This window comes from Rhinolophus ferrumequinum, chromosome 15, assembly GCF_004115265.2.
Source record: "Rhinolophus ferrumequinum isolate MPI-CBG mRhiFer1 chromosome 15, mRhiFer1_v1.p, whole genome shotgun sequence".
In the NCBI taxonomy this organism is placed as follows: Eukaryota; Metazoa; Chordata; class Mammalia; order Chiroptera; family Rhinolophidae; genus Rhinolophus; species Rhinolophus ferrumequinum.
In genome coordinates this window covers 35,313,848-35,341,787 of record NC_046298.1, presented here as the reverse complement: position 1 = coordinate 35,341,787, position 27,940 = coordinate 35,313,848, and the positions used below count along the sequence as shown (strand labels likewise).

The following is a 27,940-nucleotide window of genomic DNA, read 5'->3' as shown; positions in this document are numbered from 1 at the left end:
TTCTTCTCATGGACCATTCTCCATTCTGGACCTGCTCACCACTTATAGTCACGCCTCAATCGAGGCATATCACCGCTTCTACAGGGTGCTCTAACTCCTGCAAAGAGCACCCACCATCTCAGGAAACAAGACGAGGCTGAGCTTACACCTCCTTTGTGGCATCTTTATTTTTCTATCTGGGATATGAACAATGTGAACGTGGGGCAGAAAAAATCAGCTGCACTGAAACACTTCAACTGATTGTAAAACAGGGGGGCATGGACACGGAGGGATTGGAGGCAATTCTAGACCAGCTTCCCCCAAAGGGCTTGTGGTCTGAGCCCTTGACCAGAAGGTACTTTGGGCGGGACCATGCAGTGCAGACCGGTGAGGAGGGACAAGGACAGTCACGTTAGGGACTTCAGCCCAGCATGAGTTTACTGGCTTCTGGCCTCACGCTCCTGCTTGATGAAGTTGATCAACCCATTGGTAGAAGAATCATGAGAAGTCACTGGGTTGCTGCCATCAAGCTCAGGCTCGATTTTCTTAGCCAGCTGCTTTCCCAGCTCCACTCTGCCAGGAAGAAGAGAAAGAATGGCATGAGGAAGGTTCCAGCGTTGCTAGTGAAATGCACAAGTCAAACCACAGGCGTTCTCCACCTTCCCCTGGAGTCAGCACTCACCCCCATTGGTCAAAGCTGTTGATGTCCCAGATGATGCCCTGAACGAAGATCTTGTGCTCATACAGGGCTGCAGAGGTGACAGACGGCAATGTTAGGGCTCCAGCAGCTCAGCACAACCTACCCAAGGCGGGACCTTCCCCACTCACCAATCAAAGCTCCAAGAATGAATGGTGTGAGCTTGGTGAACACAATCGAGTTGGTTGGACGATTTCCTTCAAAGACCTTCAGAAAACACCCAGGAATGTCCCCCAGTTAGTTGTGATCCCTAAATCCTCAGAAGGGAAGCACACCCTGCCCCAGAGGCAGGGATGTGTAGGATCTGTGAAGACAGCCCCTCCTCCTGTGTAGGACAAGCCAGGCACACCATGAGCCCCTGCCTTGGCCCCACAACTTGACCCTTCCATCTCCACTATGCCCCCCAAAGCCCACTACAGAAGGGCTGACCTTGTGGGGCAACAGCTTCTCAAGATCCTCCGGACTCTTTCCTGCAGCCTGGAGCTCCTTCCGGGCCTCATCTGTCAACTTCCCCCTCATCAGAGCCTCCGTCTGGGCCAAGAAGTTGGCCAGGAGGATCTGACAAGAGACACCCAGTTACACTGGGACGCATTGTCTGGGCTTCAGGCAGAAGGACAAGACTTCCTAGTTGTGGTTAGTCCCAGCCTGGGCCAGACTGCCAGCCCCCACTCCGGAGCTCAGCTGGAGCAAGAGCGGACAGCAGGGCACATGGGATGACATCAGACAGGAGGTAACAACGAGAACTACCCTTTAAGGAATATGCACTACCTGCCACGGGCCCTGCTAAGAACTTCACTACATCTAGGAAGATCCTGTGGGGAGAGGCATCATGTCTCTCTTCTAGCGGAGGATGAGTGTCCTCAATTCAACAGCGCTGAGCCAAGAAGTACAGCGGGGAAGAATCAGAATTCAAACTCAGGTCTCGGAGTCCAAAGCTGGTGCCCACAGTAACCCATGCTACTCTGCACACTGAGATAAGGTGTGATCAAGCCTCTTCTAGGACTTTGTCAGGTTAGGACTTGGATGGTTTTCCCGTGTGCTGCTGTGCTAGGCAAGCTCTTGGCTCCATGATCTTTGCCCCCTTCTGTTATGCCCGTGTATGTCCCATTCCACGGCAAAAGGGATTTTACAGATGGAATTAAGGTTGCAGACCTTAAGATCAGGAGGTTATGCAGGTGGGCCCCATGTAATCACGGGGGCCCTTAAAAGCAGAAGAGGAAGGCAAAAGAGTCAGTCAGGGAGCTGCAACAGGAGCGGAGAGAATCGAAGCTTGAGAGGGACTCAACCCATCAGTGCTGCTTCTGAGATGGAGGGGACCATGAGCTAAGGCGGCTTCTAGAAACTGAGAGTGACCCCCGCATCGCCAGCCAGCAAGGAAACTGGACCTTGGTCCTAACCTGAGCAGACACCCAGCAGAGCCGCTGGACTTCAGACCCACAGAAACTGAGACAATAAATGGGTGTTGTTTTAAGCCACTAACTTTGTGGTCATTTGCTGTGGCAGGAATAGAAAACTAGTCTAACTGCCAGCTCATGAATGTATCAGGTCTTAAGATGTCTGGGTGTAATGTGAGCCTAAGGAAGTGTGAGGAGGTCTGGGCGGGGGCTCTTACCTTGTGATGCAAACCCTTCCTTATCGGGTGCTGGGTCTGGACCGGGATGAGGAAGTCACAGGGTATCATCTTGGTGCCTGTGAAGGGCACTGTGGTCACCCAGGCGTCTTCCCGTGGGAGCCACAGTATGGTCTACAGGTCAGAGCTCTCCTAATGGAGAAGCCTCTGCTGGGGAGCCCGCTCCCTCCCCAGCAGCAACTGTGCCCAGGCCAGATGGGCCCTACCTTGGTGGATGAGCTGGTAGAAGGCATGCTGGCCATTAGTCCCTGGCTCCCCCCACACAATGGGGCCCGTCTGGTGGTCCACACGGGTGCCGGACTTGGTGATGTACTTCCCGTTAGACTCCATGTCACCCTGCAATGGGGACAGAAACCCAGTCCTCTTATTTGTAAGTATTGTTCCTTCATGTACTGTGCCCAAATCCTGCCTGGGGTGCACCAGGCATACCTGCCCTGTCTTGGCACTATGAGATGTCCTTAATTCTTTTTTCTCCCCTTATCCATGAGGACATAGGCTCACAAGGTTTCTAGCTTAGACCACTCTGCAGGAAGGACCCACGACCAGGAGAAGGTGGGTATGAGAACCTCCTTAAGAGCAGAAATTGGTCACAAAATCTTCAACTGATTTCTTAAGGGAGAAGCAGGCTGGCATCCAGAGTGTATGGCCTTTGAGGGCTGTCACCTCAACTAGATGTGGGCCTTAGGGCACTTTTGCCCTTCCTTCAATCATAGGATTCACCTCCAGGTATTGGGTGAAAGTCTGCTGTGCCGACCCAAGGGCTACAGGCCAGGGACTGGGTTGTGCTAAATAAAAGCAGGGATGAATGTGGAAGCGTTGCCCGAAGCAGAAGCCGGACTAGGAGTGGAGGCTCTGGAGATTCCAGGGGGGCAGAGGGCTGTGAATAGCCCAAAGAGGCACCAGAGACTGGGTGCGAACTTGCTTTTCTGGAGGGACAAAGGCAGTACAAGCCATAGGGGTCCCGACCTGTGACCCCACCCTATTGCAGGCACACGGAGTGATGTCCATAGAAGAAATGACCCAGCTGAGAAACATGCCCTGAGCCAAGCCAGGGTCTGACCGGCCAGGGCACCATGATAACCAGCCATGCCCCTCCCATGGTCGTCAAACTCAGATCAAACAGACCCTGGATGCAAAGATTCACCATGAGATGGGGAGCAGAGGTGGGCCTGGGTCATGCCCAAGGGGAAAGGAGAAAAGGCCCCTAGAGGGGCAGGAAATTGGGCACCTGGGTTCATGGGCCTCCCAGACCCTCCATAGGCCCTGTTGACCCTAAGGCCTGGCTGGTGGCTGGTACCTGCTGGAAGTAGGCAGCAAAGCGGTGCAGGTACTGGTCATAGGGCAGCATGGCATGCGTCTCACTCCCAAAGCAGTTGATGTACCAGATTCCCAGCAAAGCCAGCAGGACGGGGGCGTTCTTCTCCAGGGGTGCTGTGCGGAAGTGCTGGTCCTGAAATGAGAGCAGGGTGGGTGGGAGCTGAGCTGCTGCCAGGGAGGGAAGGGGGGAGGGGGTGGGGAAGCCGGACTAACTACATGCCTCTGGCCAGCGCTTGGCAGAGAACACAAGCCTCAGCACTTACCATCCAGTGAGCCCCCGAGAGCAGCTGCTCGAAGTTGTCAAATCCTGCGACACAAAAGCAGCGTCAACAGAAATGGCCGTGCCCTATGCCCATCTGGCAGTGGGCACAGCTTCTTCTGGAACCAGGGAAAGGCTGGATGTGGAGCCAGAAGAAATCGGACCTGGAAGACTTGGGCCTGCAGAAAGCCTCTCTAATCAGAGTTGGCTCTGAGCTCAGAGGTGGGCCTAACTCCGCCTCACATGGGAAACAAATAGGACTGTAGATGGGCGGGGTAGAGAGAAAGGGTAACCCGCAAACTGAAAAGAAAACTCGGGCCTTCCCTCCTGACCTGAAAGAAATGTTCCAGTCAAGGGCAGAGAGGCCAGCGGCCTGTGAGGACAGGAAGGGGCTCAGGGACAGGAGACACTCACCCTACCTTAGACTTTCCCCATCACCTCCCTAAACAGAAACACACTCACCCACGTGCAGAGCAATGGAGAGTCCAATGGCTGACCACAGCGAGTAGCGTCCTCCTACCCACTAAGAGAGAGAGGAAAAGGTGTTGAGGAAGGGTGGGCATACCCGCCCCCCACCCCCCCACCACAAAACTTGCCCCCTGAGAGTAATGCTCTTCCACAGGTGCAGCTCAGAGGGCCTGGGCCCAACCCACCTCTGGGAAGCAAGACAGCAGGCTAGGCGCTGGCCACGCTTTGGGCTGACCAACAGGGCAGACTACACGTGGGCCTGATCAGGGGCACAAGACTCGGCTGAACACCTTCCCTTGGCTGCCCTCTTTCCACACCGGAAGACCCGGCGCCGCATACCTGTGCCAGGCCCCACCTCCCTGGACAATGATAGACACAGCACTTCGCACCTGCGCCAGGACCGGCCTCTTCAAACACTGACAGAGCCGGCGCCTCATACCTGTGCCAGGCCCCGCCTCTTCAAACACCGACAGACCCAGCCCCTTGTACCTGTGCCCAGCCCACCTCCTCGGACAATGATACCTGAGCATCTCGCACCTGCGCCTGGTGTGCCTCCTGGGACACGCCTCATATCTGTGCCAGGCATCTTCACACACTGACAGGCCCACTGTGCGGCCCCACTTTCTCAGACGTCGACAGACCCAGCGCCTCATACCTCTGCCTAGCTCCCCTCCTTAGACACTGACAGATCAGAATCTCAGTGCTGTGCCTGGTCCTGCCCCCTGGGACACCGACAGACCCAGCGCCTCGTACCTGTGCCATACGTTGCATCCTCAGACTATCAGGTCCAAGGCCTCCTACCTGGGCCTGGTCTGGCCCCTTCTGAAACTGACAGACCCAGCACCTCCTACCTGGGCTCATTCCTGACTCCTCAGGCTGGACCGACAAACCCAGTGCGTTATACTTGTGCCTAGCCTGACTCTTGGGACACTGACAGGCCCAGGGGTTCATAGCTGGGCTTCACTGATCTTCTCAGCCTCCGCCCCAAGACACACCGAGGCCTACTATTCGCACTGGGCCTTTTCATGCCATCTTGCACATTCCACTTTGTATCATCAGAAACCTCAGCATTCCATTCACATCTTCCAGCTATTTATGGAGCACCTACCACATTCTTAGCACAGGCAACAGAAACAGTCCATGGGAGACAAAGAGGTAAATGAAACAATCATGCCAATTAATATGAAAAAGAGATATAAGAGCGTGGGAGAAAGGAAATATAGTACTGAAACCAATTATAAAAGGAATCCAAGGGGTGCTTGAGCTAAGATTTGAGAACGAGCAGGCATTACCCAGGGAAGCACTGCGAGAGGAAAAGCATTACAGCAGCCAGAACAGCATAAGCAAAAGTCCTGGGGCAAGAGCAGCTTTTCTCAATAGAGAATTAATCCCCACACAAAATGCTTGGAGTGACTTCTCAGTTCTCCAACGGATGGTCCGAGGCTAGTTCCCTTCTAGATGCAAAGGAGAGAGGCTAATTCATTATATTCAATGGATGCCTTAGGACATTGGGGCTTAATTCTCTGCTGGAAGCCCACTGAGACAGGCTGGCCAGGAGGGAGCACAATCGAGAAGATGAAAGAAGAACTGAGGATTGGAGGAGGGTAGCAGTTGAGAGGCAAGGCTGGAGAACCAAGAAGTGTGGGTGAGGTGAGAATGGAAGCAGGAAACCACTTAGGACCCCAGTGGTCATCCAGAGAATGAGGCTACGCTGGGGAGTGCAGAGGACTGATTCGGGAGGTTCAATGAAACAGGATGAATGCGGAGGAGAGAACCAAGTGTGGACCAGAGGTCTCTGGTTTGGGTAATGAAAAGAATGGTGGGGCCCTTCTCCCGGAAGGAGTCTAGATTTGGGGGAACCTTACCTGACAGATACAGTCCCGCTGGCCATACCATGCTTGACATGGGCGCTCAAATCTCATCTAACAGACTCAACTCTAGAAACTGAACTGAGTAGACAGCCAGCCCTCAGACCGACAGATTTCAGGCTTCTGAGCTCGGCTGAGGCCAGGTCGTCAGACCTCCCTTTTCTGGAGAGCTCAGCAATGCCAGTGTCTGACTTGAGCCTCTGAAACCTCAACCTGCAGATGCAAGTCTCTAGACCTCACTGGTACCTACAGTGGGCCTCGCAGACCATACCTCACAGATGTAGCTCCTCAAGTCAGTTCAACGTTCTATGCCTCACCTGCCCGTGCCCCAGAGCTCACTTTATCTAACCAGGTATAATCCTATCTTTTTCCTCACCTAGGGGACTCAGTGCCTATGCCAACCAGACCCCAACACTGCAGACCACATCTTGGACTAGTTATAGATCCCCAGGCCTCTGTAATACCCAGAGCTCTGCCCATCACACCTGATCAGGTGCTGACCTGGCTCAGGGCATTCTCTGTCCTGCCTGATCCAAAGGTCTCTCAAGACCAGGCAGACCCAGGTACACGTACCTAGGATGACTCTGTCTTTCCCGTGGTCAGAGCCCACACTACCCATTTAAAGGTGTCCGATCCTGCCCCTGAAGGTCCCACCTGTGTCTGACCTACTTTATCAGGCCTTCCCTGCCACACTAATTATGCATTCCTGGGCTAGAACTTGCCTCGCCTACTCATTTCCCCTAACAAGCCCAGGGCTGCCAATTTGTACCTAAACCCATGTGGCAAGAACCCACCTAAGATCACGTTTATACACCTCTTCCCATGTGACCCTGGATCCAGGAACTCACTGACAAAGCCAGCATCGGATGGATGCAGTGGCTTCCCCTGGGAGGTTAGCGCTGTCTGTGTCCTACCCCAGTACCTCATACTGAAGGGTTACACACGTGTCAGAGGCAGGAGTCAGACAGCTAAGCTGATGCACCAGGCTTCACATACTTGTCTGGGCCTGACCCTTGCATCTCAACCTATAGACCCAGGTAGACTCCTCGCACCTTCCTGAGAGATCCAGCTCTATCAACATGAGCCTGACTTCGGCTCTCAGGCCTAACTTGAGAGACCCAAGTCTCCATCCTGTGTCTGACTCGGCTCTTCACATCTTGTGAACAGATCCAACACTAACAACCCCAGCTTAACCTGGGCACCAACACCTCACTGAGGAGTCAGATTTCATCAGGTATGAACATCTCTGCATATCTGTGCCCCACACGCCCCACTGAGAGATGTGGTTCTACGTACCTGTCACTAACCCGTGCTCCCCAGGCCTCATCTCTAAGACCTGGGTCAACATACCTGACCCACAACAATGCTTCACGGACTTCACCTGCAAGATCCGGGTATACATACCTCTGGCTCCACAGTCCTTGCATGAGACGTCTACCTACTTGTGTCTAACTTAGGCCCAAAGACCGCCTACAAGCCCCACCGTGTTCTGCCTACCTGAAGAAGACCCCAGCATTGTGGGCCTGACCTGGGAGGCCAGTCTACCCACTCGGGCTGTACCCTGGTTCTTCACGCCTCACCAGAATGACCCAGGGGCATACCTTCCCCTCAGGTACATACCTTCCCCTGAATCTAACATCTGAAAGAGCCAACTCTACCTACTTGTGTTCAACCCTAACTCCTTAGGCCTCATAAGACAGCGTGTTTGGCAAATGGGCTTTGCTTATCTGCCTCTGACTCGAGTTTCTCAAACCACACTTGGTGGGCCAGCTCTACCTACCTGTGGATCGATTCTGGGTCTTCAGATTACAACTGATGGGCCAGCTATACCTAGCTGTACCTAGTGGGCCAGTTCTACCTATGTGTGCTTGATCCTAGCTCTCAGCCACACCTGGAGGGTCACGTCTGCCTACCTGTGTTTGAGCTTAGTTCCTCAGAGAGTACCTGGCAGTCCTACCTGTGCTTGACCCTGGTTCCTCTAACCATACATGGTGGGCCAGGTCTACCTACCTGTACATGACTCTGGCTCCTTGTACTGTACCTAGTGGGCCAGCTCTGTCCACCTGTGCTTGACCTTGGCTCCTTTGAACACACCTGATGGGAGTTCTACCTACCTGTATATGATTCTGGCTCCTATACCTAGTAGGACAGCTCTGCCTACCTGTGCTTGACCTGGGCTCCTCAGACCAAACCAGGTAGGACAATTCTCTCCACCTATACTTGACCCTAAGTCCTCAGAAAGCACCTGGCGGGCCAGCCTTGCTGACCTGTGCTTGCCCCTGGTTCCTCAGACCTCACCTGGCAGGCGAGTTCTGTAAACCTATAGATGACCCTGACTCATTAAATCCTAACTGGTGGGCCAGCTCTGCCTAGTTGTGCTTGACCTTGGATCCTCAGACACACCAGGCAGGCCAATTCTGCTTACCTGTGCTTCACCCTGGGTGCTCGGACCACAGCTAGTGGGACAGTTCTACCTACCTGTGCTTGACCCAGAGTCCTCAGACAGCGCTTGGCAGACCAGCTCTGCCTACCTGTACTTGACCATGGCTCTTCAGACCACACCTGGTGGGATAGTTCTATCTCCCTCGTACTTGACCCTGGGTCCTCTGACCACACTTAGTGGACCAGCTCTACCTACCTGTACATGACCCTGGCTCCCGATACTGTAACTAGTGGGCCAGCTCTGCCTATCTGCGCTGGGCCCTCGTTCTTCAGACTGAACCTGGCAGGTCAGCTCTCTAACTACAGATGACTCTGGCTCATTACAGGGTAGCTGGTGGGCCAGCTCTGCCGACCTGTGCTTGACCTTGGTTCCTCCAACTGGTGGGCCAGTTCTACCTACCTGTGCTTGCTCCTGGCTGCCAAAAGTGTACCTGGAAGGCTAGCTCTGCCTACCTATACCTCATCTTATCTGCTTAAATTTCATTGAAGGCATTGGTTCTTACCTGAGCTTGACTGTGACTTTTTAGATCCCACTGGACAGACCCAATTTGTTAACCTGCCTTGATCCCGGCTCTATAGACCTTACCTGACAAACCCTGCTCTACTCACACTGACAACCCTAGGATACAAACCTGTGCGAGACACAGACTCCATAGACCTTACCTCAGAAACTCAATTCCATATACCTGTACCCGGCCATGACTCCTCAACTTTATATGAAATCTCTAGAAGATACGCACAGATGCAGTTCTCCCTGCCTTTCTTGACCTTACCTGGAAGATCCAGATCTATTCACTTGTACCCAATCCCAGCTCCTCAGATCTCACCTGGGAGACATCACTCTAATCACCTGTCTTTACTTCATATCCTCAGAGGTCATCTCAGAGATCCAGTTCTTTCTAGATGAGCCTAACCCTGGATCCTCAGGCCTCACCTACAGATCTGCTCTACCTACCTGTGTCTGAGCTCAACTGGGAGACAGTTGAATGAACCTAGTGATGGCTTTTCAGGTCAATCTACCTCTGCTTGCCCTTGGTTTCACAGACATTACCTGAAAAACTCAGTTCTACCCACCTGTGCTTGACTCCAGCTCCTCAGATGTGGAATATAAACAAGGATCTGATCTCAACAGCTCAGACCTTACTTATTCAAGACCCAAAAGTGCTAACCTGTTTATCTCACCTCAACCCCTCAAACCTCACCTGACAAACCTGCTCTACATACCTGAGTCAGACCCAGAATTCATGAACCTTCCAGATGGATGCAGTTCTACATCCCTTGGCCTGACTCCAGCTGTCAGTCTTTTCCCAGGAGACCCAGGACCATAAGTTCTGTGCATCACCAGAACTGCTCAGACATCACCTGAGGATGCAGTTCTGACCTGGACCGGACCATGGATTTATAGTTCTCACCAGTCAGACTCAGTTCTGTGCCTGTTTGCCTCCCGTGTCCTTATCTGACCAACCCAGTTCTACCTAAATGTGCCTAATCTTCGCTCCTCAGGTCTCCTTAAGAAACCTAGCTACACATACCTTGTCCGAGTCCAGCTCCCGAGACCTTAGACAGATGTGGCTCTATAACCACCCCGGGTGACTCCGTTATACGATAATCACCCATGATCTGCAGTTACCCACAGTCAACCATGGTCCAAAAATGTTAAATAGAAAATTCCAGAAATAAACAATTCACACGTTTTAAATTGTATACCATTCTGAGTAGGGTGATGAAATCTTGCATCATCCTGCTCTATCCTGCCCCGAATGTGAACTATCCTTTGTTCAGTGTCTCCATGCTGTAGAGGCTCCCTGCCCGTTAGTCACTTAGTAGCTGTCTGTTACCAGATTGACTGTCATGGTGCTTGTGTTCAAGTCACCCTTATTTTACTTAATAGTGGCTCCAAAGCGCAAGAGGAGTGATGCTGGCAATTCAGATATGCCAAAGAGAAGCTGAAGAGTGCTTCTTTTAAGTAAAAAGGAAAGTTCTCCACTTAATAAAGAAAGAGAAAAATCATATGCTGAGGCTGCTAAGATCTACAGTAATAATGAATCTTCTGTCCATGAAATGGTGAAGAAGGAAAATCTTGTGAAGGGTGAGTACAGTACCTTTAGATATTTTGAGAGACCACGTTCACATAACTTTTATTACAGTACATTTTTATAATTGTTCTACTTTATTATTATTGTTATTAATCTTAAATGATCATTGTTAGTCTTTTATTCTGCCTAATTTATAAATTAAACTTTATCATAGGTATGTATGGATAGGAAAAAACAGGATGTATAGGGTTCAGTACTCTCTGTGATTTCAGGCATCCACTGGGGGTCCTGGAATGTATCCCCGTGGATAAGGGTGGTCTCCTGTAAAAATCTAAGCTGACCTGACACTTCGCTCAGAAGTGACAGATTCCTGGCTGCTTACCGAAGCCTGGGAAGAGCCCACTGGTGCCGAACAGTGTCTGAGGGACGTGGGCCTTGGACATCTCATCCTGTAGACACGGGTCTCTAGACCTTTGTCTACTAAGAGCCTCTCAGACCACACCTTACCGACATAGCTCCGTGGTTGGTTCACCTGTCTGTTCTTCACCTGCCCAAGTCCCCAGCCTCACCTCTCCATCCTGTGGGCTCCTCAAACGCTACCCCAGCCAGACCCAATGCCACATACATGCCTTGGACTGATTATGGATCCTCAGAGTCCTCTGCAGCACCTTTAGCTCTGCCCATCACACCTGGTCAGGATGCTGAGAGACCTGGTTCAGGGGACTTACTTATGTTTCCCTAATTCTGAGTTCTGATCACCTTATTTGAGTGATCAGCCACCCACCTGATGCTGACTTTTTAGACCTGATCAGAGAGACCCCAATGTGTATATACCTGTCCCAAGCCAGACACCTACACTTCAAGCCACAGATCCAGGCTTAAATACCTGTATGTGACTTTGGCTCCTCAGACCTTACTTGATAGAACCACCTCTAAATACCTGTGTCTCCTCCAGAATTCACAGACCTCACCTGTACTTTTACCTGTCCTGGTTCCTTCTAGAACACACCTGTACCTGTCCTGACTCCTTTTTAGACTTCATCAGGCAAAATGAGCTCTCCAAGGTGTGCTGACGCTGGCTGACCTCTCAGATACCCCACAATTTACCATCGTGCCCCTGATCCCAGCCTTCGAGGCTGTCCCATGACCGACCTCAACAGACCGGGCCGCCCCACTTTACGTACCTCTGCCAGACTGGACTCTTCCGACCTACCTCAGAGCCAACGCAGTGTCCCTATGTCTGTCCTGACTCCTCCTTCTCACCTGAGAAACCCGAGCTCCAGAAACTTCATCTGTCCCTGTTCTTGGCTCCTCATATTCAGCAATATGCACGTATACTTTTAGTGACCAAGGCAGGTCCGTCCTCCAGCTACTGTGGCATGCGATATGTCTAGCGTGGCCCAGGAGGCCCCCATGGTGCCTGGCCACTCACTCAAGCCTCACTCCCCACGTTCCTGTGCTCAACTGCCATTCCTAGGCCTTACCTGGGAGACGCAGGCCTCTCCCTAAGCCACACCCCAACTCGTCTCTGCATGCTGGGCCCTTTAAGGCGATGAAAACCCAGACTGAGACACAACGCTGCTCTGCTGGGCTCCCTGGCTAGCAGGAGCACCCACACGTCCCACACCACCACCTGCTCAGGCTCCAGATCCCGGGGAGGAGGTGGAAGGTGCCTCCCCTCCTTATCAGGCATGCAGCATTTGTCAGAAGCTGCAGTCTCTCTCCACCGGGGTTCCTCGTCTGAGCCACTGGATGCAGAAAACGATTTGAGTGCCTCTTCTCAGTTCTTCCCAGGATGGTATATAACTAGTCCCATTGTAGAAAGAGGTTAACTCATTACACACAATAGGTGCCTTTGGGGGATAGGGCTTAATTCTCTCCCAGACTTCAGGAACAGGAGACCTTTCAAAGGAGGTTCCATTTGTGCCATGCAAGGAGCTTCCAGTCCGATGGGACCAGGCCCTCTCTGGTGAGCCTGCACGGGTCACGTGTTAGAGCCATGCCCACTGCATTCACAGTACCCACCCCACACGCTGCACCCCACGTCTTCCCTGCATTCCAGTCAGAGCCCTTCTCACACCACTGCTGCACTCAAACAAGCTGCAGAGAAAGCTCCAGCCCATTGCTTGGCACCAGCTATGGCTCCAGCAGAGATAAGTTCATGTGACTACCTGTCACTAGAGTGGCCTGAAGCTCTGCCACGGCCCCACCCAGGCCCCAGGCCTGGTGCCTCCTCTCTGCCACCCTCCAACTGCTCCTGCACCTCCTTTCCAGGCCTGCTCGGTCATACCTCCTGCCTCACCCCCGCCCCTTGGCCTTTTCAGATTGTGGCTATATTTCCGGAAAAAGGTCATCACTGAGAATAACTCACAACCTTGGCTTAGTGAAGCGGGTAAGGGCAGCTCCGGTTACCCCACAGTGGGTGCTTCTGGCAGGCACCCAGGGGAGTATCACCCTGGCTTTGCAAGCTTGGCCCACCCTTGGTGGAAGTGGAGCACTCATCCTGACTGGGCTGTTCCTGCCCAAGCCTCCCTGATGGCTTCCCAGCTTTTCTCGAAGCCAGGCATGTAGCAGGTGCTCAATAAACATTGACCTGACCTCACGGTCCCTCATCTGTGGCTCAACAGTCCAGTCATGATTTAACAAAGGACACATAATTCATGCAGCACAAAGAAGTGCCTTTACTTACATCCCAGAACTCGAACATGTTTTGAGGGTCAATTCCAAACTCCTTCACTTTGGTCTAAAATGGGCAAAGGGAGAGGGGAAGAAGGAAGCATGTTATTAGTTGGACAAAAACAGGAGCTCCAGGGTACAAGGAGGCACGCTGCCTGAACTGTGGGAGCACCCCCGCCTTCTGCAGAGCCCCAGACAGGCCAGGGCTGAGGCAGCTCATGAGCCCAGGGCAGGGACAAGAGCTGTCCGCCCCCCAGCTCGCAGCCAGCACACCAGTGGACTGGCACCTGTAAAGCCTTCCTGCTGAGAGGGCAGCACACCCAGGGTAAGGACCTGGTCCACACGCTGCTCAGAAAAGGGCTACCTCTTGGGCCTGTTGGGGTACCAGAAACGCCCCCCCACAAGGACATCTGGGACATGAACCTGAGCTCAGGCAGGGGCCACCTCCCAGGCCAGGTGCCACACAGCCAGGAAATCTGCCCAGCCCTTCCAAAATCTGGGATGACTCTGCCCCAGGAAGCCTTTATGTGTTCCAGTCCCCCAGGCAGACAGGGTCACAACCCTTACCCCGTCCCCATAGGAGGAGACGCCCTACTAACCAGTCTGAGCTCTACCTGCAGGAGCCGGACAGTGGTACTATGGTTAGCCAGCCTTAAGATGGCCCTGTCTCCCCCATGGGGCAGGTCGGTACTGGAGGCAGGAAGGGGTGGAAGCGGGAGGCAGCAGTCAGGATGACCTGGGTGTGGTTCCAGCTCTGACTCAGCCCAGCACAAAGCCCAACACACAGCAAGTGCTCCCAAGATTTGCCGTGGTTGTTACTCCTGGAGCACAGCCCCACCTGGCCCCGCTGGCCACACCTTGCACAAACTCAGGCCAGGCAGACTGTGAGAACTGGCAAGCAGGTGACTCGAATTCTAATCCGAGCAATCACTGGGCAAACAGTTACATCCTTCGCTGGGGCCAACATCCTCATGTGAGAACTGGGATGCAGCCCCCACCCCAGTCCCACTTGGGGAGAGGCCAGTGACAGGGTTGCGGAGGCCGAGGGAGGTCATGTGTGTGGGGTGTTCTGAACATCAGTCAGCCCTGGGAGGTGGATGGGGTTGACACGATCTCCCTGACTGCAAGCCCCTCCTTGGAGCTGCAGCGACTTGATGGGAAAATGCAGAAAAGACAAGGAGGGTTTGCAGCTCACATCCCTCCTAGGCTCCCCACCCTCCGACTCAATCAGTGGAGCCAAGCTCCCCGAACCTGTGAGCCACACATCGGTGCGTATATTCTGAATAGATATGACCTTGTGTGGCCTGAACCATCCCAGGGACGTAGTCTGCGGCCCATATGGGCACTTACCGTGTTGGTAGACAGGGCAACAAAGTGCTTCGCAACTGCAGAAGGCTACAAGAGACAGAGCCAAGTTACACCAAACCCATCCTGGGGGGCCACCCCCGGGTAACGATCCTCCCATCTCCAGAGAAACCAAGGCCCTGGGTGGGACTGACTGTTCCCAGTCCTCGGTTCTGAGGCTGTTGGAGGAGCCCCACATCAAGGTCGAGAGGACAGAGGGCCCAGAGGCCAGCGAGCCCATGCTACCTCACCACATACAAGGCCCAGGAATGGCCCTCCCTATAAAGTGGGTGTGGCCAGGGGTAGAGAGGCTCACACAAGACCAAGGGGCCTTCAAGAAAGTGCCCTCAGCCAGTCGAGCAGGTTCTGCCATGTTTGGTGCGTCTGGGGCTAGCAAAACCAAGTATCTCAACCAAAAAAGTCGGGCACCAGAGAGGCTGCCTCCTGCTGCAGAAACAGGGCTGTAGGGCTAGGCTTGGGCACTCAGGGGGATGGGCAGCCCCACCCTGCCCTTCCGGGCCCACACGCACTGCCCACCGCCCACCCAGCACTCACATTCTTGGCCAACATGAGAAGCCACTCCTTTGCTGTCTCTGCGTTCGTGATGGTCTCTTGGGTGGTAAAGGTCTGCAGCCAGAGAGTACAGCAGTCAGTCCCAGCTCGTGCTCTGTGCAGCCTCCAGCAAGGACTTAGCAGCAGAGGCCATGTGGGTACCCAGTTGTCACAGGGAGCAGTGCATGTGGGTCAATGACAGTGACTTCACATAACCTCCACCCACATGTCCACAAAGCCATGACGAGTGGCTGTGTCTGGGGCAGGAAGGGGCCTAGAAGTAGCGGTGTCATCCTGAGTCCAGGACTCCATGACCAGAGGGAGGGGAATCCCAGTAAGAGCCACACCCCCTCTGTCCACCCCCATCCCTGCCACAGGTCAAAGGCCAGAGCTTCTTCTAGGAGAGGGGCTGCGGCCACGCCTCGGGCTCCCTTCAGCCCAGGTTAGGCTGTATCTCAGAATTCAGACAGCATTCTTAATATTTTATGTGTATTAACATGAGTAAACAGGGCATAAATGACAACAAACAAAACCCTACATCATCTGAATATGGCTCTGGGATCCGAAAGCAGACACAAGGGACTGATCTCTAAGAAAGACGAGAACAGTCCCGGGCTAAGCAGATTCCACAAAGCGAGCAAGTGCGGCCTGAAGACCAAGGTTCAAATTGACCGGTCCGGGCTTTATCAGGTGAACAGTGTTTGCCCCCAGACAGGGAACAGCCTGAGGGCAGCTGTGCTGACCTGATCCACAAAGCACAGCTCACGCAGAAGTGATGCGGAGGGTCGCGTGCCCAGGGCGGTGGCAAAGCATCCACCTGGCCCGCCCTGCCCCTCCCCCCCCCAGCACACAGGGCTGGGGAGCCAGGCTGTACCTTGGAGGCGATGATGAACAGCGAGGACTCGGGGTTCAGGGCAGCCAGGGTTTTGGCAATGTGGGTCCCATCAATGTTGGAGACAAACCAGACCCGAGGACCTCCTGAGGAGTATGGCTTAAGGGCTTCCGTCACCATGAGGGGTCCCTGTAGGGAGGCGTGAAATCAGAAAACAAGAGTCCAGGGCCCACAAGAGGTGGGAACAGCCAGGTCCCACTGTTGGGGAAGCGAAGGCCCTGGATGGGAGCCCTCCCTCCAGCTCGAGGCCATCCTCTCACCAGGTCCGAGCCGCCGATGCCGATGTTGACGACGTCTGTGATGGGCTTGCCCGAGTATCCCTTCCAGTCACCGCTTCGTACTTGCTGGCAGAGACAGGCACATGTGAGAAGTGCACCCTCTGAGGATACGCTGCTACTCAAACACATCCCTTTCGCATCCATATATCTCAGTCCCGACCTTCAGGCCCTCACAGGGGCCTACGGAGTGGTGGATCAGTAGGTGGCAGATTCCCTGCCACACTCACCCTCAACTACCCCATCATTAGCAAAGTGGAGTGACATCCCCCCCCACAGTAACATTGTCAGTAGTGACATAACAAGGGTGAACACTCAGAAGAACCTAATACATCAGAGACCAAGAGATGTGAAATGCCAACCTCTGGGACAGGAATGTCAGATAGGCAGGCAACCTCCACATGGACCCCAATGGCTCTTGCCCCCGGTGTGACACCCCGTATAGTCCCCCATGCTGAACAGGGCTGACCTACACACCCATGAAGATATTGCAAACGGGACGGAGCATGACTTCAGAAGCTGGGTCCTGAGAGACCTTGCAGCTTCTGCCTTGCTCTCTTGTGTCGCTCATTTTGGGGGGAGCCCTCCACTATCTGTGAGGACACATGAAGAAGCCCATGTGGTGAGGGCTCTTCTTCCAGCTGCCAGCTCTTCACCATTCACGAATGGGAACCCCCAGAACCCGCCAAACCTTCAGATAAGCACAGCCCCGTCCAACATCTTGACCACAACTTCAACAGACCCCCAAACAAAGACCAACCAGTTAAACCACTCCCGAATTTCTGACCCACAGAAACTAGGTGGGATCATAAATGTTTACTGTTGTTTTAAACCAAGTTTGGGTGGAATCTGTTATATAATGACAAATAACTAACACAGATTTTGGTATCAGAAATCCCTTCCAAAGTAGGGTATTGCTGTAACAGAAACCAAAAATTTGTGGACAAAGCTGAAAGAACCTCGAGGAGGGAGTGAAAACCTAAAAAAAAACACTGGGAGAGACTGTTAGCACAGTTTGATAGTCCTCAAAGAGGCTGCTAGTGTGGATTTAAAGAAAAGGGAGGAAAACATTCTTGGAAATGGGAGGAAAAAGAATCCTTTTTATGTAGGGACAGAAAGTTTAACAACCCTTGCCTGCATGAACAGGGAGAGTAAGAGAGATGCTGTTATGATCCGGATAATCTAGCTACAGAGGTTTTCACTGGGTTAAAGCAACTGCCTGGCTTTTCGGTGCTTACAGTAAAATGCAAGAAGAAAGAAATAAGTTAAAGGAAAACCTTTTAAACAAAAAGAGGCCAGGAATTGTTGGGTTTGAAAATTCCCAGCCTCTCCAGGCAACAAGTGAAGCTAAAATTAAGAGACAGCTCCTTGGCAAACGCTCACATGCAGGGCACTCACAGAAGCATAGTAAAAAGACAAAGCGGAGAATAGCTGCAAAGTCCTTTATTAAGATCTCTGAAAGAGCTAAGGCGGTAACACAGAGAAACTTGGAGGCTTCTACGAAGCTCAAGGATACTGTCTCTGTGGTCTCAGAAGCAGTGGTAGAAAGGGCCTTATTCTGAAGAACCTGGTGGGTGTGGCTTTTGTCTAATGAAGTGAACCCCCCCATAAGCTTCATAGGAGGCCCACAAAGGTTTTAAAGATAATTGCATTGTCAGAAAGACCACCAGCTTGGAATAAAAGGGACAGAGATGGTACATCGAGAAAAGAAGACTTTAGATACCCACATTTCTGAAGGCAGTGGCAGGCTCAGAAAACTATGCAGTGATAAACAAGGCTACCTTTCTTGTGCAAAGATGAATGAAGACAAAGCCAAAAGCCCTGAGGAATGATTCCCAGGCTTGAGTGCTAGCCAAGCAACTGACATGTGTCCTGCTGGATTTCAGAAGTGCTTCGGACCAATGGCTCCTGTGTAATGCCTCCCACTTTTCCCCTTTCTGCAAAGGAATTATGCTGTATCCACTCTCCTATGCCTATTCCACTCTTGTCTTTGGGTGTGTGAGGGGTAAATAACTTGTCTCCTTAATTCACATGTCCTCAGATCAAAAGGAACTGTAATTATTAAAGGAAATGCAGGTACGACTATCCCTGTACCTAATTTAGAGGATGAGGTTGACTTCTAGCCGATACTGCGATGGGATAGCACCTTAGGAGAAGGTGAGTGGGGTATGTTGCCTGTGGAAGGAGCCAGAGGGCAGACTATGGTGGCCAACTTCCAGGATGGTTCCCAACGATCCTCACCTCCCGGCACGGAATTCATGTCCTTCTGTAGTCCCCTCCCACTCTGATCAGAGCCTACTTGTAAAACCAATGGGTATTACAGAAATCAAAGAGTGTCATTTCTGACGCTGCCTCATAAAAGACCTGGAGGCACTCTGCCTTTCTCTTTGTTGTATCACTTACTCTGAGGAAAACCAGCTGCCTTGTCACGAGGACATTCAAAGAGCCTGCAGGGAGGTCCACCGGGTAGAACCGAAGGCTCCCGAAGGCTCCCAAATAATTGTTAGTGAGCCCCTCGGAAGCAGATCCTCAGCTCCCATTAAGCCTTCAGATGAGTGTAACCTTGGGCCAACAACTTGACTACAACCCGTTATGAGATCCGAGGCAGAACCACCCCGCGCAGACATTGCAAATTCCTAATCCACAGAGATGTTGGTTGTGTTCAGCTGCTAAGTTTTGGAGTCATCTGAAGACCCAGCAACTTTTATTTTTGCTTTGTGTATTAATAATAAAGCAATCCACCTGTGGAAAATTTTCCATCAATACGGAAAGGAAATAAGTTGCCCGTCTCCTCAATCTAACCATTAAATTTTAATATAATAAAGCATCTCAGAGGAGGAAATGTGTATATCTTTAACATAACACAGACTTTATTTGGCCAGATGGTCACAGTTTTACGACACACGCCAATGATGTCACTTCCTTTTGTTAACTTCACAGTATATCCTGAACAGCATGGCAGGTCGATGCAGCCGTAGTCCCCTAATTCTTAATGATGTCCAGTAGTACAGTACCTGAACATACAATGATTTCCCCGGTCAGTCCCCTCTGATAAATAAGCTCAGGTTGTTTCGGTTTTTGCCACTACAACCAAGTCATGGCAAACATCCTCATCTAACCTTGGAGAACTTTTAAGAGGGCAGTCATGGGGAGTGTTCCTCACCGTGCACTTGCTGCCATTCAGCAGCTTTCTTGAACTATAAATACCCCATCTGTCTGAGTCAGGTACTCCAGAAGCCAGCCGTAAGGCCAGGCCTTCCTGGAAACAGCTCCCCAAAGGCTAGTGGCACACTCTCCACATGGCATGCCAGAGCACACAAGCGTTGATCAAACAGAGCATGTCAGCTCTGCCACTCACAGCAGACGGCTGGAAATGCACCCCCACCCCCCACTCCCAAGGCCCATCACACATGCTGGTCACTGGTAAGGCACATCTGGAATCCAGATTCCCATCAGGATCCCAAGCTTTCCTCACCCTAGGAAGTCCTACTCCCTCAGCTGCCAGACCAGATCACCTCCTGTCATTTCAGGTCTGCAAATGGCTCTTAGCCAAAGCAACCAGACTTTGACCAGTTTTGACACATGGGGACCACTGCTCTCAGGGACAAGCTGACCAGAGCGCAGGTGATCACTCCCAGAGCACACATAACCCATACATACAGGTGTGCACACACCCGCACAGACAAACAAGCCCACAGAAATCACCCTTGTACTCTAGGCTTGAGGCCATCCGCCACCCATTGCAGAATATCCCCTGGGACAGAAATGAGGCAACAGCGATTGACGTGGGGCAATCTCTCGCTGGTCTAAGGCTAAACCCCTACAGCCCAACACGGGAAAGTTAAGCGCACTGACGCTGACACAACGACATCTCTTACATATTGGAAGTACAAATAAGCTGCAGAAAAGCAGGTAAAAATGTTCCCCGTGTGTTTGCGTATACGCATGGGCATGTGTATATTTCAAAAAAGGAGATGACAGATGTATGCGTATGCTAGTACATGCAGTTCTGTGGGGGTATGGGCCAGGAAATTGTAAAACACTTATCTAGTTCTAGACTAGGCAATAAGGGGATACGACGAAAGAGATTAGAAAAAGCAAGATTCTCCCCCACTGTCCCATCCCTCAGGAGCCTCACTTTTCAGATCTCGGCCACTGGCCAGACTGTCACCAGGAGCCCATAGGAGTCTACAGTTCAGGAAGGGTGCTGCTCCACTGCTGCCAGTTGTGGGCTCATTTAGAACAGGGTCAGGGAAATTCGTGCTGTAGCAGAGCCCCCCAAGGGCCCGCAATCACAGGTCACCCTCCAGCTTAGATCACCCCCCACTCAGTGAGGCCTGAGTCCTCTCCAAGGAAAGTGGAGGGCTGGCCCATCAGGGCCCCGAGATCCCCAAATACATGCACACATATGGCTAAAGGGAAGTCCAGCCCAGTAGCTGCTTACCTGGCAGAAAGACTTCATCTTCTCCAGGACCCTGTTCACCTCTGGCATCACGTCCTTGCCATCCACTAGAATGGGTGTGTTTGACCGGTTCCGCAGAGCAATGTGCAGCACTGCCCGATCCTGGGGACAAGCGACAGAATGAGGAGATTCCCGCCCCAGGGCAGCCACACTCCCAGCTGGGCGTGGTGCAGTCAGCTCAACCCCTAGACACTGGACGTGCAGGCGCTGAGGGCTCATCAGTACCATGGTCTCATACTGAGAACCTACCAAGTGCCTCTGGAAGTAGGGGCTACCCCAGGCCCCAGGGAGAAGGCAAGCCATGTGCCACTCCCTTATGTGCTGCAGACGGTCAGTTCCAAGGGGAGGGAGACTAGAATCAGCCTAGGATAGGTCCCAAGGGCCCATCGGGGTTTAGAGTCTGGAAAGCCAAGGAAAGAAGCACAGAGCGAGCAAAAGTAGAGAGTGGTGACAACCCAGGTCAGAGACACGCAATAAATGGCTTCAGAGGACGAGGCCTCACACAGCCTAACGTAGTCTCATCTTCCTGATGCAAATACATGGTGTTTGCTGGCATCTCTTCAAAAGTGCCCCCCGGCCCCTGGGATGTGGAGCAAAGCAGGCAACTCAAGCTTCCCTCCAGTGGCCCCATCACACCAACTGCCAGAAACCAACCAGCCCCTGAGATTGTGATAGGTGCCAGGCTGCTGGCCTTGTCATGTGAGAGCAACCGTCCCATCAAGCTGCAGCCGGCAGAGGAGTCCTTGACGGAAACCGGTCTAAAGACGCCAGGTGGGCAGGAAAGGGATGGTCTCAGGACTCCAACCCAGGGAGAGGTTCCCTAAGGTGGAAAGCTTCAAGTCTGACCCCACTCCTGTTCCATATTCCATAGGCAAATGCACTCCTCCAGGAAGCCCTCCTTGATTACAGCCTCTCTCAGCCTAGCCCAGCAGTACAAGACGGGTTGAGTTTGAATCCTGGTTCTGATTTTACAGATATGACATCTGGGACCTCTGAGCCTCAGGTTCCTTGTGTGTAAAAGGAGGATGATAACATCATGAGAAGGAGCCTCTGAGTGCACAGTGATTACTGCGTCTCCGGCTTCCACAGCAATTCAGGAACGCCTAAGTCCTGGCCTCACCACTGCTTCTTACTGACTCCAACCACCGAAGAGGTTGATCTTTTGACAGAAGATTCTTCTTTTCACTAATAAAACTTGCAGCAAAGCTAGATCTGAGTTAAGGTCTCCAAATGTGCCCTGAGAAGCTTTCTCCTTGCAGGCTTGAGATGTGCTCTCCCTAGGCAGACACTGGGAGCCATTCCACGCTCACCAGATCCAGACTGCCAATCTTGGGGAAGACAGACACATCCCAAGGCCCTGCAACCCACGGGAGGAAATAGGCCTTCAGGCCCTTCATTAAGCAAAAGCATTGCCTAAGAGGAGGGGTGAAGAAATGGTGGGGCTAACGGTCAGATGAACACCAAAGAGAAGGAAGAGGTCCTGCAAGACCAGCTGAGTTCTGCTCACCTCGGTGAAATTGATCTTCTCGCCATTGAACATGCGCTCCCGGGCAGCCTCCACACCCCTGGACTTGGCCTGAGAAGATATAACACTGAAGCCTGGTCCCACCCACACTGGCCTGGCCCCAAGAAGCCAAGCTCCCATGCACAAGGCTCAGTGCAGCCCTGAGCGGGGTTGATGGTTGCAGCCTGGCGCCCTCCCCCACTGCCTAGGGAAGGGTCTGCTCAGAACCTGAGCCAGGGCCAGGAGCTCAGAGCCCTGCACTGGCACACAGGCAGTCGCTGAGGTCCACAGAAAGAAGGAAGTATAAAGATGCTCAAGGACACGGGGGCTCCCAGGAGCCCAGCTTGCCCACCACACCGAGGGTCGCAGGTCAAGCCTCCCACAAGAGAACATTACCAGATCCACCAGCATTTGCATCACACCCTCCGTCACAAGGTTCTTGGAGTAATCCAGCAAAATGCGCCCATGGTTGGTGTTGAGTGTCAAGCTGCAGAAAAATGACAGAAGCATTGACCACACCCCCAGGTTCCCACAGCCTGCTGCTCCCTGATCAGACCTGCCTCCAGGAAAAAATCTTCCTTGTGCCACACCCCAAACAGGCCTCAGCTGCCCAACACGGCGGTGGTGTCTGTTACCTGCCTGTCCACCAGGCTGACCTGTAGCGGCAACAGCATAGTGAAAAAGGCCATTCTCCGAATGGAGACGCAGCCTCAGGGTGAGGAGCCATTCCTCTGCTAAAACTGAGCCGGAGGACGGGAAGACAGAGCTGCGTGCACCGCCCCAGCCTAGCCCAGGGAGTGACCATCACCTCCCAGAGCTTCCACCCTGAGGTTCAACTTCCTCAGGGAAGGACCCAGATGACAGGGCTGGCCATCGAGGGCTTCCAGCCCGGAGCCACAGACCTCTCCTCCCCAACACACCTGTACCAGTGCCCAGAGCACGCTCGGCCCCATTCCCGCCCCCCAAGGTTTCCTCCGACAGACTCCCTTCCATTTCCTGGTCCTTCCCAGGTCGCCGGAAGGCATCATGCCCCCACATCTCTCCCTTTACACCAGGCTCCCTGCAAATCCCCCGGGTCTGCCCCACTTTGACCGCATCCCGCAGACGGTCCCAAGCCCCTTCTCATCCGGCAGGGGGTGGAAGGAGAGACAGCCCTTCCCCTCCTGCTGCGTCAGCGAGGGCCCCTCCGCACAACAGCGGAAGGAGTCCATTCTCAAACCGCTGGGGCTGAGGGGTGGAGACGAGAGGAGGGTGAGAGACATGTCCCCGTGGAGGGAAAGCCATGAAGGCGCCCACTTCTCATGACTAAGCAGCCAGCGCCGGCCCCGGACCCCCGACAAGTCCCCAGGAAGCTGCTTCAAGGAGGCGTCAAGGACAAAATGCGGCCTAAGCCCGATCCGTGGCCAGGGGCCCCCGGGGACCTCCGGCTCGGCCGCCGGCCTTGGCCCTGCACACCCTGAGCTGCGGCCCCGCGCACCGCAATCCCGGCTGCCACGTCCCGCCAGTCTCTGGCCCCGCGCGCACCTGAAGTGATTGAAACGTTCCTTGTCCGCTTCGAAAAGGCGGCGCAAGTTGAGGTCAGAGCCGTGCTCGCGGTGCCATTCCTTCAGCTTCTGGAACTGCGGGTTTTTGGTGAGTGCGGCCATGGCGAGAGCAGCAGCGTGCACAGGCTGGGTCGTGAGCTGAGGAGGAAGAGGGACCGCGGGCGTGCAGAAAGCTCGCCCCGAGCAGCGATCTTTATGGCGCAGGCGCCCGGCCCCGCCCCTCCCCTCCCGCCCGGCTCCGCCCTCAGCACCCGCCCCGCGACTTTGCCAGCCGTGGGGCTCCGGGGCCTCCGCTGGGCTCGCCGTGCCACAGGCGGCCACTTATGCTGCCGTCTGCGACCTCTGCCTGGGAGTGATTAGTGGACAGAGGCCGAGATCCCCATGCCCCGGTGTGTTTGATTCGTTCGTTCATTCATTCATTTCACACAACTCCTTCGGGTACCTTCCATATTACAGGTAGTGTTCCAGACGCTGCAGACACATAAGCAAATATATAAGCAAAATATACGGTAAATCAGATGCTGTTAAGTGTTATTGAGAAATGGAAAGCTGGAAAGGGCTCTGGGAGTGGGGGTTGCACTTTTTAATAGAATGATCAAGGGAAAACTCACTCATGAGGTGACTTTTGAGCAAAAGCCTAAAGAAGGTGAGGAAGCAAGCCAGTGGGATATCTGGCGGGAAAGTATTCAGGCAAAGAGAAGAGCAACTGCGAAATTCCCAAGAGCAGCATGCTGAGATGTTTCAGAAGCAGAAGGAGGCAAGATGGCTGGAGTGGCATGAAGGAGGCAGAATGCTAGAAGATGAGGTCAGAGAAGGTAGGAAGGCACCAAGATCACATAGACTTTGTAAGTCATGGCGAGAACTTGGGTTTTTATTCCAAGAGAGACATGGGAAGCCACCGAAGGGTTCTAAGCAGAGGAGGGATGTCATCTGGCATGTTTTACAAAGGATCAGATCCACAACGCAGCAGGAATGTGAGTAAGGACAGCAGATAAGAGGCTACAAGAATGAGGCCAGGGAAGCAGGTGACTTGGGTCAAGATAGTAAGAGTTGGGCATGGTGAATATATTTTTATTTTGAGTGAAGAAATGACAATTTCCTGGTAAGAGACAGATAAAGAACAGTCAAGGGTGACATCCAGTTTTCTAACTGAATTCCTAGAAAAATGGAATTATCACTGCATCTTGCAGAGATGCAAGTTTTGGGGCAAGATCATGATCTTGTTTTTGGACATGTTAAGTTTTCAAAACTTATTAGACATCCAAGTGGAGGTGTTGAGTTAGGTATTCATGTCTGGAGAAAAGGTTCGAGCTAGAGGAAAAACTTGGGAGTCATCAGTGAATAGACAGCTTTTGAGTGAGACTCTAGATGAGAGTTGGGATGAGGGAGTGAATATAGTCCGAGAGGAGAAGAGGTCCAAAAACTGGGCACTCAGATTGAGCTTCTCCATCACCCTGTTCCCCCAGCTGTCCAGCAGGGTGCCCTGTGCTGCTGCAGTCCCAAGCCTAGGTCTTCCTCCTTCTCACCTCCCAGCTCCATGCACTCAATGCCACCACTGGCCTCTGCAACTGGCGTTTCTCTCCCTGCCCAGAATGATCTGGGGTCCTAAAGATGAAGAAGGAAACTAGGGAGGGGCTAAAGACTGAAGAAATGAGTGGTCACAGGACTTTGCAGGGAACAGCCCCATCCACGTGGCCCTTATTTACTCAGAGGAGTTTTGGGTCAACTATCAACTCTGATATTTAACTGAGCTTCCCATACCCAGCACAACTCTGACAGAGCTGAACAGCCTCTGTTCTGCTGGAGAAACTCTCCAACCAGAGTTTCCCATCCAAGCCAGTTACTTGTCTGCACAGAACAACACTCTCACACCTAAATCCTGTGTTTCAGAACAGAATCTCCTCCAACAGGAAGGCCAGTCTCATTAGCCACTGAACCATCATCTACTTATACTGTGATTCCTTGGATGACTTCTAGCCCAACGCTAGCCACTGACTCCTTTTTCTTAGTAGGCTCTTTTTTGTGACTAGGGTGGACATCTCATGTCTTGTCCAAAACCATACCTCCCACCCATGTGTTTCTCTGCCTCTTTGATTGCATCAGAGATAAGTACATGACCTAAGCCAGCCAAATGGGGTCTCTTTCTGGGACTCTGGTGCCAGCAGCAGTTACTCAGCTTTTTGTAGTGTTGTTCCCTTTCTGAAAGGACAAACCTGTGGTTCAGTCCCTGGTCTCAAGAAAAACAATGGAGAGAATGACCCCAGAGATGCCAGAGTGAACCTTACAGGGCCCAAGTTCCTCTGTCTGCAGCTGGTACACGAATCAGTGATTTCTCTTAGTGCTGATGTTGTTTTGAGCTGCACTGTCATTTACAATTCCATGTCTTTCCAAATGTTTTATGGGTATTCACCTGGCCACCGCCACAATGTGTTCTCCAGTATCTTCTTTTGTCCACTCAAAACCCAAAGGAGCAGCTTAGAATCACCAGAAGCCTCTGATGATTTCCTGTTTGAAAGTTTCATCTTTTTGACCTTCTTTAATGTACACACCTTCAGCAGTGTGGCCTCTGTGATTCCCCGTGGCTTCAATTATTCCAGACTTCCCCCTGTAGTATTTTAGGTTTAACACTGTACTTTGAAATTCCAAATTACATGGATTATCTACATTAGCAGAAAACTAGGTTCCTACCTGGAAGGTCCTAAATCACAGCAGCTAAGGAGAGAAAAATCCAAGTAGAACAAGGAAGACGGTTATTAATTGAAAGCTTTTTGTCATCCAAATGACATGGTTACTACCCCTGCCAGTTTACTCTGCAGAGCTCTGTGCTAAATTCTCTCATATGCAGCCCTCACAGCAGCCCCATGAGGGAGTTCCTGCTGTTCTCTCCATTTAACAGAGAGGTTAAGTAATCTAAAACCAGCCACTCTGCTACTAAGTAGAAAATCCATCCACCGTTGTGACTTTTAAGCACTCTTCTTAATCAAACCCTGTCCTGCCTGCCATTTCCTGGCTCTTCCCCATCATTCCCGTTCTTTTAACATCAATTCAGTCTGATTGACCGGGTAGAATTTTACAAGTGGACATGGCCAAGAATGGCATCTCAAACGGGAAGGACAGCAACAAGGCAAAGGCAGAGTTAGAAGTCAGCCACTGCATTAGCACCCGGGTCTCAGGATCTTTGTAGGGAAGTAGAAAGAAACCCACCAGAGAAAGTGCAGTACGAGGGATCGTGATTAGTCACTGGAATGTAAGGGTGGTATCTCATAAAATCCTGGGGAGTGGAGTGGGGTCTGTAGTTTGCAAAAGTATCAGTGTAAGGTAATCTTACATTCTGACAAAAGTTAAACCCACTTTTTCTACCACCATCACCGCAATCCGCACTGTGTGTTGTGCTAAACCGGGTCTTAGAGCATAGGGTTCCGAATCCGGGGATCCTGAGGGCAGTGAAGCTTTAAGGGGTCGTATGTGCCCAGACCAGGGGCTGACTAACCACAACCGAAAGAAAACCTGGCTCAAAAAGTTCAAGAGACCCTGCTTCAGCGCCGGGCACTTCAAGTGCCCTCAGCAAGCCTGGCCCCGGAGAGAGTGGATTGGATGGTGGACCTGACTGCAGAGGCGAATTAGGAAGTCCAGGGACAGTCTTAACTCTTGATAAAGATTAATTTTGGAGCCTAGCACAGCCTTGGAAAACCAACTGACTTCCACTGAGTATTTGTGAAACTAGCACTTACTTGGCCTGTGGCAGGCAGAGTTCCAAACAAGAGCCCTATTCTCCAGTGAGGAAACTGAGGCATGACCATTTAGGTAGGCCAGGCCTTAATTTGGGACCGCTGGCTTCCTGTCCAGGCAGGGCTTGGAGACCAGGGGATCAGGGGGTACGGGCGGTGGAAGAGGGACGGGAGCGGGGCAGTTCTGGAGCCGGAGCTGAAGAAGCCCACGGGAGGTCGGGCGCGAGGCGATCCACAACGATGGGCTTTCACGAGTTGTTCCGGAAG

The 27,940-nt window shown here is 52.5% G+C and overlaps 1 protein-coding gene across 1 annotated transcript; it reads right to left on the bottom strand.

Annotated features, from left to right (window-relative positions):
- Positions 1-142: 142 nt before the first annotated feature.
- On the bottom strand, positions 143-24,149 carry GPI (glucose-6-phosphate isomerase). Its single transcript, XM_033127249.1, has 18 exons — positions 23,926-24,149; positions 22,798-22,888; positions 22,405-22,473; positions 20,880-20,999; positions 16,421-16,504; positions 16,143-16,289; positions 15,272-15,343; positions 14,723-14,767; positions 13,386-13,439; positions 4,345-4,405; positions 3,887-3,930; positions 3,604-3,756; positions 2,513-2,642; positions 2,289-2,365; positions 1,106-1,234; positions 808-883; positions 662-728; positions 143-552 (listed from the first exon to the last, which is right to left on the bottom strand). Exons 1-18 carry the CDS (start codon positions 24,045-24,047, stop codon positions 417-419), a joined length of 1,677 nt encoding a protein of 558 aa, XP_032983140.1. The 5' UTR covers positions 24,048-24,149; the 3' UTR covers positions 143-416.
- Positions 24,150-27,940: the final 3,791 nt, after the last annotated feature.